This window comes from Camellia sinensis, chromosome 5 (genome assembly GCF_055761805.1).
Source record: "Camellia sinensis isolate YWXY chromosome 5, ASM5576180v1, whole genome shotgun sequence".
In the NCBI taxonomy this organism is placed as follows: Eukaryota; Viridiplantae; Streptophyta; class Magnoliopsida; order Ericales; family Theaceae; genus Camellia; species Camellia sinensis.
The window spans coordinates 14,077,588-14,092,191 of NC_138965.1; the positions used below are offsets into that span (position 1 = coordinate 14,077,588).

Genomic DNA, 14,604 nt, shown 5'->3' on the forward strand with positions numbered 1-14,604 from the left:
AAATTGTATACTCAATGAATACCTTAATTGAATGCCTCATAAAGAAATTTAATTCATAACAACCTTAATTCCCAATGTTCATAACGTAATTAACTCCAATTCGGACCCAATTAATCAAATCTCAATTTTATAAATCTAAATCGAATATTTAATTAAACTTCCATACGATCCGATACTCGAAATTAAAATAATTTAATTCACCAATTATACATTCTTGAGCCATGTAGGCTTTCAATTTCTAATTTCAAAATAAATCCTCAATAGAATTATGTACGAATCAGTCTCCATAGTTTTTATAAATCTCGGATTAAATTGAAATAATTGACAATTAAAATTCAAATCTCTTCAATTAATTAAGTGTTAATTACTATCCATGGTAGGGTTGTCAGAGGGAGGAAGTGGTTTCTTATAAACCAGGATAGGTGGTGGAAATTTTGGAATTGGTGGAGGAAGTGGTTTCTTAGAAACTGGGCTTGGTGGTGGAAAATTTGGAATTGGTGGAGGAAGCGGCATAGTATATATTGGAACTGGTGGAGGAAGTGGTTTCTTATAAACTGGGCTTGGTGGTAGAAATTTTGGAATCGGTGGTGGAATTGGAGGAGGAAGTGGGCTTTGATAAATTGGAGCAGGCGGTGGAGAAGGTACAACTTAGATGAGCACAACAAGGCTACTCTTAGCATTTGGCATTCATCGTTTCATTGCTTATACAATAAACTGATAGTGAAAAGAAAGTTTTTCACAAAACAAAAACAAAAAAATTACTCAAAGAGGTATATCCACAGTGGGGACTTCTTATTCACAAATAAACTTGTTTAACTTAAAAATTGAAAAACAATGCCAAGAATGCCTTCAAACACAACTTCAATAAATGGATTTACTTATTCTTGTGGAAATTCAAGCTGATGCAATATTAATTAAGCTGCAGGCCTTAGATAGTATGGGTTGAGGCATAGGTGGCAGCGGCTGACTTAATAATGGTACAGTGGTGGTGGTGAGTTGTAGTAGTATGGAGGTGGTGGTGATGGAGATGCTGGAGGAGGAGTTTTGTAGTAGTAGGGTGGTGGTGGTGACTTAACTGGTGGAGGTGGTGATTTGTAGTAGTATGGAGGTGGAGGTGATGATTTCACTAGGGGAGGTGGTGATTTGTAATAGTAGGGTGCCGGTGGAGACTTAGATGGGGGAGGTGGGGATTTGTAGATGTATGGAGGAGGTAGTGACTTCACTGGAGGTGGTGGTGATTTGTAATAGTATGGAGGTGGAGGTGGTGATTTCACTGGGGGAGGTGGTGATTTGTAATAGTAGGGTGGTGGTGGTGACTTCATCGGTGGAGGTGGGGATTTGTAGATGTATGGAGGAGGTGGTGACTTCACTGGGGGTGGTGGTGATTTGTAGTAATAAGGAGGTGGTGGAGAAAGAGATTGTGGAGGTGGCGATTTGTAATAGTATGGGGGTGGTGGTGATGGAGATGGTGGGGGCGGTGACTTATAATAGTAGGGTGGTGAAGGTGATGGCGATGGTGGTGGTGGTGACTTGTAGTAATAAGGTGGAGGAGGAGACGTAGAAGGTGGTGGAGGAGATTTGTAATAATATGGTGGAGGGGGTGATGGAGATGGTGGAGATGGAGATTTGTAAATGTATGGAGGTGGTGGTGATGGTGATGGAGGAGGTGGTGATTGCTACATGTAGGGTGGTGACGGGGATGGAGATGGTGGATGTGGAGATTCGTAAATGTAGGGAGGTGGTGGCGATAGTGATGGGGAAGGTGGTGATTTGTAAACGTAAGGCAGTGGTGGAGAAAATGGCGTATTGTAAACGGAAGCTGGTGGCGAGCCCTCTGGTTGGGGTTGTGGAGGGAATGTTAGTGGTGGAGAAAGTGGCTTATTGTAAACAGGAGTTGGTGGCGAGCCCTCTGGTTGGGGTTGCAGAGGGAATGTTGGTGGTGGAGAAAGTGGCGTATTGTAAACGGGAGCTGGTGGCGAGCCCTCTGGTTGGGGTTGTGGAGGAAATGTTGGTGGTGGAGAAAGTGGCTTATTGTAAACAGGAGTTGGTGGCGAGCCCTCTGGTTGGGGTTGCGGAGGGAATGTTGGTGGTGGAGAAAGTGGCGTATTGTAAACGGGAGTTGGTGGCGAGCCCTCTGGTTGGGGTTGTGGAGGGAATGTTGGTGGTGGAGAAAGTGGCTTATTGTAAACAGGAGTTGGTGGCGAGCCCTCTGGTTGGGGTTGCGGAGGGAATGTTGGTGGTGGAGAAAGTGGCGTATTGTAAACGGGAACTGGTGGCGAGCCCTCTGGTTGGGGTTGTGGAGGGAATGTTAGTGGTGGAGAAAGTGGCTTATTGTAAACAGGAGTTGGTGGCGAGCCCTCTGGTTGGGGTTGTGGAGGGAATGTTGGTGGTGGAGAAAGTGGCTTATTGTAAACAGGAGTTGGTGGCGAGCCCTCTGGTTGGGGTTGCGGAGGGAATGTTGGTGGTGGAGAAAGTGGCGTATTGTAAACGGGAGTTGGTGGCGAGCCCTCTGGTTGGGGTTGTGGAGGGAATGTTGGTGGTGGAGAAAGTGGCTTATTGTAAACAGGAGTTGGTGGCGAGCCCTCTTGTTGGGGTTGCGGAGGGAATGTTGGTGGTGGAGAAAGTGGCTTGTTGTAAACAGGAGCTGGTGGTGAGCCCTCTGGTTGGGGTGGAGGATATTTAATTGGTATCCCTGGCCAATGTGGCAACTTTGGCCAATGAGGCAAATGGGGCAATGGCGGGTGCTTGAAAAAAGGCCACAAGAAGGCTGAAACACAGGTCATCGGAGAAAATTGTAGCTTCCCAGATAGGCCAAAGGTTTGTTTCCCATTGGCTACGGACTTGAAGATTATATTTGAGGCCTCTTGATCGTTGTGGAGAGCACATAGCGCACCAGTTGCGCTGTGAAGCTGTGCAAAGCAATCCTCTTTCAATTCTTCATTTTTTGCAATCCCATTAGGAAGAGATACTGTGAATTTTCCTTCTTCATCAAGTTCACTAACCCCAGCTGTTTTGAGCTTTCCATTTGTAGACTTGCAATCAATGGTGACATGAAGCCCTGCACAGAGCAATGCACAATGCTGATCAATTTTGTTTTGCATTCATTTTTTGTTTTTAGTTTCCTCAAATAATAAAAAAAAAATGGCGAACTTTTTTTGAAAACAAATTTTGGAAAAACTTGAAAAAAACTTTTTAGGAAGTTCTAAAAAGGTTATTTTTGAATTTTCAAAAATTGTTTTTAGGCAAAAATAAAGACGAATTTTTGTTTTAAAACTTTTCTTTGCTTTATGTTTGAATACATGAAAATCAAAATGAAGAAAATGAAAACAAAAACAAAACACAAACAAGCCTATTTATGAGGTGGAATATATATATATATTTTTTCCTGCTAGAACTCTGGTTAGCATTCAATCATAATGGAAGAAATAAAGATCTAAGCCATCACCCAAAGGGACCATATTATTATGCTACATGTCATTTTTAGAATGAAGTGTTGATGATATTTTTAGAATTGTGAGCGAGAATGATAGGTCTTTTGATTTTAAATGAAAAGACCACAAGAGACCATCTCATTTTACATGACAAATTTAAACCAAATTTTTTTTTTTTTTTTTTTTGTATAACATTACTAAAAATTTGTGTACTTGAAATGAAAAAGATACTTTCCCATAAACGAATCACATCACATTCACAAGAAGCGTAACTCGTATCTTTGTGAATGTTCTGTAATTCATTTTTGTGCTCGGAAAAGTGTGGTACCTGAAAAGGTCTGGCTGATCTTAAAATTCTTCTGTGTGCAACCTGCACATTCTACAATTCCAATCACCTCTGCTGTCTCATTGTCACCATAGCAGGTTGTCACAGCCAATAGTAAAAAAAACCAAAATCCCAAAAATACCCCTCTACAAAAAGGAAGTGTCAACATTGAGACCCTTTTTCCCACTTTGAAGGAACCCAACAATATCAAGGAGAGAGAAGCAGGTGATGAAACCAAACTTCAGCTTAAAAGTTGAGAAACCATACTAGCCTTCTGTGATTTGATTGAATGGTTTTTGAGTTATTTATAGAATGAGGAAGTGATTGAAGAGACTTCCAAACACTGCACTACTGGTTCAAGATAAGTTTGGGGACCCAACTAGTTATGGCATGGGGTTGTGCAGAGCAGAAAAATAATACTATTAATGGTCACCAGCTCTGTTGATCAAACAATGTCTTGCTATTGAATGAGCATTCAAACTGAGCAGATGAATCAGCCAGTACTCTCATTAATATATATATATATATATATAATCTCTCTCATGAATTAAAGTGTACATTCTTTTAGGTGAAAGGCTGCATTAACAATATATCAACTGCGAACACAAAAATCAGAATTAGACACAAAAAACATATATGAGTAGATTAAAGTTACTGGATTTGTTAGTGGAGTCTACTTTTGAAAAATACATTTTGCGTCCCATTTTGTATTCATAGACTTATTGATCTACAATTATTTTCCTTGAGCCAAAAACTTACAAGAACCACGCCTCAAATTTCAAAATATATACCATTGGCTCCAAAGATTGTTGGGTTTTCATCATTATTCACATTTTCGTATGTCAATAGAAACAATTCCATCCCATTTCATTAATAGCTAATTTTATTGTACTTTTATAGGATAAATATGGTTCTAAATATCAGCTGCTACATATAGTATTTGACTGCTTATGTACCAGAATTTGTGAGCCCAAGCATTTGAAATGTAAATGTCTGACCAGTACTCTATATACATCACTTACATGACATTTTATGGTTCTTAATTACATGAATTGCAAAGGGGAAAAAAAGGAAGTATAAAGAATAATAACTTCAAAGAAGAAATAAGCAGTTGAGAGAATCAAAATTAGGCGGAAATTGGTGAAGAGTGCATGGACACTGCTGATGGCTGATTATGCCTCCAATGACAACTGATAATTTCCTGACCCAATAAAGAGAAAGCATGACAATGAGATAAAGAAATTTTTTATATGCAAACATATGACACTATTCTTATAGTTTTTTATTTTTGAAATTTAGAATCCTCTACTAGGATTGTGATCCTCACCATTCTATATTTGTAATGAAGAGATTTTATTATATCATCCAACGAGAAATATAATGATCTATTTTAATTTAAACTAATAATAAAATTACATTCTTATTTTTGAGCCATTGGATATGTAACAGGAATCTTCCATTGTATATATGGAATGGAGAGTATCAAAAATCCCCTTCACCAAATAATGTAACAATGATATTTTGTAATTAAATGCTTGCTGGTAATTTGTTTTCAAAATGAAAGGCCCTAATTGTGCAACATCAGTCTTCAGACAATTTTTACATACTTTTCCTAGTGGAAAACAATACAACCACATAATTTTTATAGGAAAAAAAGAAAAAGAAAAAAAGAAGAAGTCCACAACGTACAGTATTGGCGACATTGCATTTATCCTGGATGGGATCCACACTCCACCACAATAGCAGTGTTTCTAATGTTGCATTTTGCTATTGTGTGGCATTATTGTTTTCTTGTTGTTTAGTGATATTGTTGTTCTGGTTTGTTCTTTCATCATTTTACCAAAAAACAAAAATGCTTTTGTTGTTCATCTGATATGTCCCAATAAATGAATTCATTTCATTTTTGTCACCTCCACAAATACATACATGATGCAAACATATCCTCCACGACCACTCTGTAGTCCTTCGGTTGCTGTCTCTAAAGCACAGGACGTGGTGTGGGAATATAAATAATAGCTGAATTCCTCGCTATTTGTTTTTTTTTTTGTTTTTTTTTTTCTTTTTTGATATCCGAAAACTCATCCTAGGCAGCGCCCTTTGGACTCACCCCACCCAGGACGATAAGCTCGAGATCTGGGAATATAAATAATAGCATAAGTGTTCAGAAATACAGAGTCGATCTAAATTCAAAAGTTCGACTGTTGAAAACCGAACAAATGTGATAAGTTCGAAACTTATTAACCGAAAAGGTGGACTATGTTCGACCCCAATTAGAACTTGTTTGGTTGTAGATAGTCGAACATCAGTACATTGTTCGAATTTGGGTATCTGAACGAATACAAACGGTTTACCACTTATCAAGCACACGAAAACGGAAAAAAAAAAAAATGAAAAGTGAAAAACTAACATTTTCCTTGCTCCATTGTTCCAAACCAATATTGTCAGATGTATCCATCATTCAGTCCAATCAAAATCTTCAATAATATGTTTTTTTTTTTTGTTTGTTGTTGTTGTTGTTTCTTTAAGGGTTTTTGGTTTTTGTTTCAGGGTTTTTGGGTTCTTGAGAGAGAAGATACATAAGTAATGTTTGAGAAGAGAGGTGTGTATTGTATTCATTATTGTCTTTTATGATAATTTTACGTAAAGTGTATATGATAACCCTTTATCCTTTGTGGTCAATTTACATCAGGTTAATATTGTAATAAAAAATAAGCTAATTAATGGTGTGCCTTGAGATGAAAGGTGGTGCGTAAATAGAGGCACCCGTTTTCTTTTCTTTTCTTTGCTCCTTTCTGACTTTGGAATTCCCCCAAAAAATCTGAATTTTAAAGGGAAAATTGATTTTCTTAAAGAAACAGTGAACATCATACATTTAAAAACTCAAAGACAAATCAATCATAATAAAAAGATTTCATAGTTTCAATAGAAAAAAATTGACAGAAATGTAAACATTATATGTTGTGGTAAGCAGATCCATTTGAACATTTTTACTTGCTACAAGAAGAACATCCACTAACATTCACCTTAACAATGATCTACTTACTCGTTTTTTTTTTTTTCTCACCATGTCTGTCGCACTTTCTTTTCAAATTCCCATCTCTCTCTCTACCTTGTAGACTTTATTACAATACTAAAAATTCAAGCCAAGCCCTTCAATATATGAAAGAGCAATTACCCAATAACTTAAACCCAAGATGGTAGTCTAAGGATGAGGAAAATGAGGAGGTAAGGAAGGCATGGCTCCAAACATGGGATGGGGAAAGTGCATTGGTGGAACCTTGGGGATGGGAGGTAGCTTAGGAAACAGTGGACAAGGTATCTTGTGGATCTTTGGGAATGGTTGGAGATGTTTGAAGATTGGTGGGAAGACCTTCGAAATGGAAGGAGGCTTAACCAGTGGTGGTTTTGGCTTGTAGATTGGGACAGGCGAAGGAAGTGGCTTTGTGAATATCAGAGGATGCTTGAACACAAACATTGGTGGTTTTGGATTGTAAGTGGGCACAGGTGGAGGAAGTGGCTTTTCATATATAGAAGGATGCTCGAACACTGGTGGTTTTGACTTGTAAATTGGCACATGCATAAAAAGTGACTTTTCATATATCGGAGGATGGTCGAACATTGGTGGTTTTGGTTTGTAAATTGGCACATGATGAGGAAATGGCTTTCCAAATATAGGAGGATGCTCGAACACTGGTGGTTTTGGATTGTAAATTGGCACAGGCGGAGGAAGTGACTTTACATATATTGGAGGAGGCTTGACCACTGGTGGTTTATAAATTGGCACATGAGGCTTGAATAGTGGCGGTTTTGGTTCAAAAAATGGCACATGTGGAGGAAGTGGCTCTTTGTATATCGGGACTGGAGGTGGAAGCGGTTTCACATAAACAGGAACGGGCGGTGAAAACGGCTTGTGTATTGGGTGGGAGAACTTGGGATGAAAATAGAAAGGGTGGCTAAAGTTCATCAATGGTGGTTGTTCAGAGAGAGGTGGGTGTATGAAGAAATGGCACAAGAAAGCTAAAGTGCACGCCGTTGGTGATGAAAAGATGAATCTCTTATTTCATACTAGGAATGTACAAGCTATCTTTATATATATAGCTATACCTATACCTATACAAGAGATATGTATCTAAACCACATGTGCTAATTACTTGTAACTGTTTAACAAACTAACAAACTATCTAACTGATATCTATTTAAACTGATGCAGTCACATAGACTGAGCTGTAGCTCGGTTTCATCACTGAACTAGAACATGAGCTGAGCTGTGAGCTATGCTTGGGCTTTGATGGGATATCCTCAACATTCCCTTTCAAGCTAATGGGGTAAGTGAACTCCATAAGCTTGTCTTTGAGATACAAAAATTTGGAGACAGAGAGAGGTTTAGTGAAGATGTCAGCCAACTGGTCTATAGTTGGATTATACTTAAGAACCAGCCTTTTAGCAAGAACTTGATCTCGAATGAAGTGGCAGTCCACTTTAATGTGTTTAGACCTAGAATGAAATACTGGACTGGATGCCAAAGCAATAACAGAGACATTGTCACACCAGAGAGTATGAGGCACATGGGAGGAAATAGATAGCCATAAGGAGCATGCCAATCCAAGCCAATTCTGTAGCAGTATAAGCAAGAGATCTGTAATCTTCTTCAGTGGAAGAGCGAGAGACTGTGGCTTGCTTTTTGGTTGACCAAGACACAAGGTTAGAGCCCAAAAATATACAATAACCTGGGGTAGATTTTCTGTCTAAAACAACTCCAGCCCAGTTAGAATCTGAATAGGCATGAATATCAAAAGAACTTGGAGAATAGGTCAAACAATGGTACCCTTAACAAAATGTAGTAGTCTTTTAACTTCAGCAAAATGATCAACTGTGGGAGAATGCATATGTTGGCAAGAGTGATTGATTGGCAAAGAAATATCTGGGCGAGTGATGGTGAGATATTGAAGAGCACTAATGAGGCTTCGATAGAGAGCGGGATCAGGACACAATGCTGCTGAATCAAGGGCAAGGGAAGGTTTAACTGATATAGGAGATTGTGGAGAAGTGGTTTGGAAATACTCCAAGATCAAGTAAGACGTTCTTGATCCTCTTATTGCCACCTGAAAAAGGATGAACACTTCGGTAGGGGGTGTCAAAATTAGTATTTGCTCTCAAGTTTGCTTCTATCTCAAGTTATTTAATCTATTCTCACATACCTTTCTTTGGTTGATGTTCCTCTATTTATACCAATACCTGATCCCAGGGGTCGGGCCCACTCTTAATCCAGCGCATGATTGCTTATTCGGCCTTTCAGTCGTATGCCAATTCCTATTCGGCTCCTTGTATGGCCGATTGCATGGCCGATTTAAATATTTGGCTTCAGGTCCCCTTTGGACAGAGCTAAATCGTCTTTGTCCTGATTTTCCTTCAAATAAATTAGGCTTTCCTTAGTATATAGTTATTCGACCCCCACAGAGATGGACAAGGTTTACAATCAGCTAAACCTGCCTTATGAAGAATATCCTGAGCATACTTCTGTTGAGGCAAAACATAGCCAGTGGAAGTTAGTGTGATGGAAATACCCAAAAAATATGAAAAATCACCAATTTCTTTCATAGAAAAGGTAGTGTGCATATGAGAGATAAGTGATTGAATGTGAGAAGCATCATTCGTTGTGACTAAAATGTCATCCACATAGACCAAAAGAGCAATGAAAGTAGTGCTAGATTTCTGGATGAGCAAATAAGAGTCACATTCGCTATTATGGAAACCTTGAGAGAAAAGATAGGCTGAAAATGTAGAATACCAAGCCCTAGGTGCCTGTTTCAAGCCATATATGGCTTTCTTGAGATGACAGACATGATTAGGCTGATCTGGATGAACAAATCCTGGTGGTTGATACATAAACATTTCCTCTTCAAGAACTCCATGAAGGAAGGCATTGGATATATCCAATTGCTTCAAGGGCCACTGATGATGGAGAGCTAGGCAAAGTAAAATTCTGATTGTTGGAAGCTTGACTACAGGACTAAAAGTCTCTTAAAAGTCCACACTTTCTTGCTGAAGATACCCTTGGCCACTAGTCGAGCTTTGTGTCTAGATATGGTGCCATCATAATTCTTTTAACTTTGAAAACCCACTTACAACCTATAAATTTTTTTCCTGGGGGAAGACAAACTAGAGACCAAGTTTGTTGCTTTTGCAAAGAATCAAATTCTTCTTGCATAGCCTTATGCCAAATAGGAGAAATAAGAGCTTTCTTATGGGATGGAGATCCAGAATCTGAGTACAAAACAGGAGAAGGCTTGGTGCGAATTAAACATTGAAAGGAGAGTTTAGACCTAGTGATCTTGGGATGAACATTTGTAGTTGCAGGTGGGAGCAATGGTAAGTGGACTGAGATAGAGTTAATAGGAATAGAAGAAGCAGAAAGAACACAATTGGGCGGAACAACAGTCTGCTGCTGACGAAAAGAAACAGTAATAATGGAAGAAATAGAAGGAGGAGGAATAGTTGTGGGAGAAGAAGAAGAATGAGAATACTGAGGAGAATTAGACTGGCCATGTAAAGAAGAAACAGATGGAGAAGAAGATGGAGTAGGTATAGTGGACCAAAAGAAAGATTAAATTTGAGGTAAAGAAAGAGAAGAAGAGATAGAGGTCATTTTTGGTTAAAAGAAATGTAGATTCATTGCAAATGACATGTCTAGAAAGATAAATCCTGCCAGAAATGGGATCAAGACACCTGTACCCCTTAGCAAAAGGATGATAACCAAGAAAGACACAAGGTAGAGACTTAGGATGGAGTTTAGTAGAGGAATAAGACTAAAGCCAAGGATAACAAAGACAACCAAAGACCCTGAGAAAAGAGTAGTCCGGAGGGTGATGAAATAAGACTTCAAAAGGAGATTGATACTGCAGCTGAGTAGAAGGACGTCTATTAATCAAGTAAGTTGCAGCAGCAACTGTTTCAAACCAGAATTCAAGAAGCATGGAAGAATGATGAATCAATGCAACTGCTGTCTCTGTGATATGCCTGTGTTTTCTTTCAATAATGCCATTTTGTGGTGGAGTGTATGGGCAAGAATGTTAGTGAATAATGCCATTAGCAACAATAAACTCCATTTTATTATTACAAAACTCAGTTCTTCCATCAGTGTGAAGTATCTTTAAAACAGTATCAAATTGTTTCTCAACATAAGCTTTGAATTCCAGGAATTTGTCATAGACCTCACTTTTGTAGACTGGAGGATACAACCAAGTAAACTTACTAAATTCATCCACAAAAATCACATAGTATCTATAAGTAGAAGAAGAATGGAAAGGGCCCCAAACATCACTATGAATAAGTGAAAGAGGCTTATTTACACTTGAATTTGTCAAAATGAAAAAGAAGTCTATGACTTTTAGCAACACAACAATCTACACAATCTTGAGTAGCATGAGGTACAGATTTAAGATGCAAATGATGTTTGAGATGATGAAGTTTTACAGAGGAAGGATGGCCTAGTCTATTATGCCAAATAGTAGGTGTAACAGAAGTAGATCTATCAGTACAAGTAACAAAAGCTTGAGAACAAAATGGAGAAGCAGCAGATGAAGAAACAGGTGATGGCAGGAAATGATAAAGTTCATTGATGTTACATCCCTTGTGAAGAACTTTCTTTGTAAGTTTGTCCTAAATCACAAAGTTAGAATCATCAAATGTTATGATGCAATGATTATCTTGAGCTAACTTTTGAACAAAGACAAGATTGGAAGAAATAGATGATGAATGAAGAATATTGTTAAGTTAAAATGAATGATGTGGAGTGGGTAAAAGTCCTTTACCAGTGTGATTAATAGGGCCAGTGGTGCCATTTCCAATAGTGACCTGGTCGGTACCTTGATATGGTTGATAATAGGTAAGATTATTGAGGTCATTGGTGATGTGATCAGTAGTAGCAGAGTCTAGGTACCATGGGACTGATGACGATGATGAGACATATTCAAATGGAGAAGCAACAAAGGCCCTAGGAGCTAATGATGAAGAAACATTGGCATTGGCATTAGGAGGCAAGGACTGATATTGAGAGTCCATTCGGTGCCAACAATCAAGAGCTAAATGCCAAAACCGCCACAAATTTGACAAGCTTGAGAGTTGTGAGAATTCTGTGAATATTTTCCTCTTCCTCGAGTGTAATGGCTAGAGAATTTTCCATTGCCATTGCCTCCTCTGTAATATCTACCTCCTCGTCCTCCTCTAAAAGATGATCTACCTCGAGATTGTCGCGACCCAAACCCGCCCCTATGGGTTTAGCACCGTAACCGGCCAGTAATCCGAGATTACCGAAGGCCTGCTTAATAGTAAAACAGTAATACAGAGTACAGGGGTTGGCAGAAGCCAAAACAGTAATTAAAAGATGTCCAATGAGCTGTGACAGTCTGTATGCAAAAAGACTTTTTAAAACATATTCACATTCAGGACAAAACAGTATATACAAACATCATATACAATCATTCAGGTTAGGGACCAAGTCCCTACCATAACAGTATAGTACAAATATCATTCAGTCTATACAGTCGATACAAAACAGAGACAGAAAAGGGAGAATCTAAAACACCCTGAAGCAGCCTTAGCTTGGCAGCACTTGGAACCTCAAGGTGAGGCACGATGGTTGGCTTGACAAAACAAGAGCTAATCCGACGCTCCTGACTCTGGTCCGGTGCCTGAACACCTACATATATATATATATATATAAACAGTAAGCTAAAGCCCAGTAAATAACATATGCGTAAAGAGGTTAAGAATGAATGTCCTTTCAGTATTGAAAACAGTCATTTATCAGTATATTAGTCATTCAGTTTGTGGCTCATATTTCATACCATAACTGTCATTCAGAAATTATAATAGTCATATGTGGTACATCCAATAGCAAAACAGTATAGTAGGTCTTAACAGACCGAACAGTCAGTTGATGGCCATCATATCAGTAAACAGTAGTGGTTCCAACATGGGAACCGATAGAGATCTCTGTGACAGTTGCAGTACAGTGCAGTAACAGTAAATTGCTATGGATGCCACGAATACAGTTCACAAATAGGACAAACATTCATTCAGTAAACAGTGTCATTTCATAAAGCAGTACAGTCATTTATTCAGAAAATAATCTCAATTGAACATATCTTTACAACATAGTTACTCACAGAGCACTGGGCTATAAGCAGCTAGAGCGTCCTCGGATGCCAACCCTACACAGTTACAGAACGAACACACACTAAGCTACACAGTTAGGAAAATAATAACTTAATCCCTAATTTGCCTCGGTGTGGTTCTACATCAATATCCTCACTAAGATGCCTTAAACTAGGCATAGGAATGCCTAGGATGGAATGAGGATGCAAAGATGCACTTTAAAATACTTTTCAGAATTTTCAGAAAACAGGGGTCTCGCTCGAGCGTGGCTTTCTACGCTCGAGCGGACATGCAGAACAAAGGAGCTCCGCTCGAGCGTGACTTCCGTTGCTCGAGCGGACTACAAGCTACAGTAAAAATACTGGATGCACAAAAATCACGCTCGACGGGCGCTCGATCCACGCTCGAGCGTGCATTCTCTCGCTTGAGCGAACTGTAAACACATGCAAAGTACTGGATACACGCATTTCACGCTCGAGCGCCACTTTCCTCGCTTGAGCGGACTGCATGAACACAAGGCGTACGCTCGAGCATGGAGTTCCTCGCTCAAGCGTGAGTCCAAAATCTGGAATTTCCAAATTTGAACCTCAAGCTCAAAACCAACTTTAAATGTATCAAATTCGATCCTTTTGGGCTAATTTTCTGGAAAACACTTGTAAACTCATAATATAACATGTTTTGAAGATCAATTTGAGAAATCAAAGCCCAAAGGTAGTCCAATTAAACACAATTTTCAAATAAAACTTCAAGAACATGAAGTGTATGCAACATGCAAGAATTTAAACAACTTTAAAGCTTTAAATACTTGTTCAAAAGAGTCAATTTCCTCAAGAACATGATGAATTCGTGATCTAAAATCAAGATATGGACATGCATGTAACAAATTTCATGAAAACAACCTCAATATGCTAGAACATGTACATGCATGCATGAATTCCTACTCAAATCAACATAATAAGCCAATTCTAGCCTCAACTCACTAAACTTCTATGAATCATGCAAGATATAACTCAAATGCAAGCTCAAGAAGATGGTTCTCCTATCTTATGCCTTGAATTCAAGATGTAGAAGCTCAAATATGTAAATGCTCTTCAATTCCTTTAATTTCCAAGCAAAACCCTCAAGTTGAACTCAATTTCTCTCTCTCTCTCTCTCTCTCTCTCTCTTAGTCGGTTCAAGCTCTCAAGAATGAATGAGGAAAAGGTGCTAAGACAATGCAAAGGGTGAGAGAAGGAGTGGTCTAGCATAACCCACTAAGTGGCAAAATGGAAATAAAGGCAAACTAATGTGATACAACTTAATTAATCCAATTTAAACATACCAAATCAAATTTCAACCAAATATATCATAAAATCACATTAATTCTAATTAGCATAAAACACTAATCAATTTTAGATTCGGCCGCCGATAAGGCCTTCAATTTGCAGTTTAAAACATAAAACACGAACATATAATTTAACAGTCAAACAGATAGACATGCATTTAAACTAACACACTCAATAAAGTCGCTCAGAATTTTAATCAACTCAATTACTTAGCATGATCAGTCTCAGTTTAGCAGTAATCAGTGGTGTTATCAGTAAACAGTAGTGAGGGTTGTCACAGAGATGAATGTCCTCAAGGAGAAAAGGTAGAAGAAGTAGGAGAAGCAAAGCCTTTGATAATAGAAAATGCTACTATTGGTTCAAAAAC

The 14,604-nt window shown here is 38.6% G+C and overlaps 1 protein-coding gene across 1 annotated transcript; it reads right to left on the bottom strand.

Annotated features, from left to right (window-relative positions):
• Positions 1-758: 758 nt before the first annotated feature.
• Positions 759-4,045, bottom strand: LOC114297575 (uncharacterized). Its single transcript, XM_028242019.2, has 2 exons — positions 3,760-4,045; positions 759-3,058 (listed from the first exon to the last, which is right to left on the bottom strand). The coding sequence occupies exons 1-2, from the start codon at positions 3,923-3,925 to the stop codon at positions 1,677-1,679; spliced, it is 1,548 nt and encodes a 515-aa protein (XP_028097820.2). The 5' UTR covers positions 3,926-4,045; the 3' UTR covers positions 759-1,676.
• Between the last annotated feature and the right edge of the window lie 10,559 nt (positions 4,046-14,604).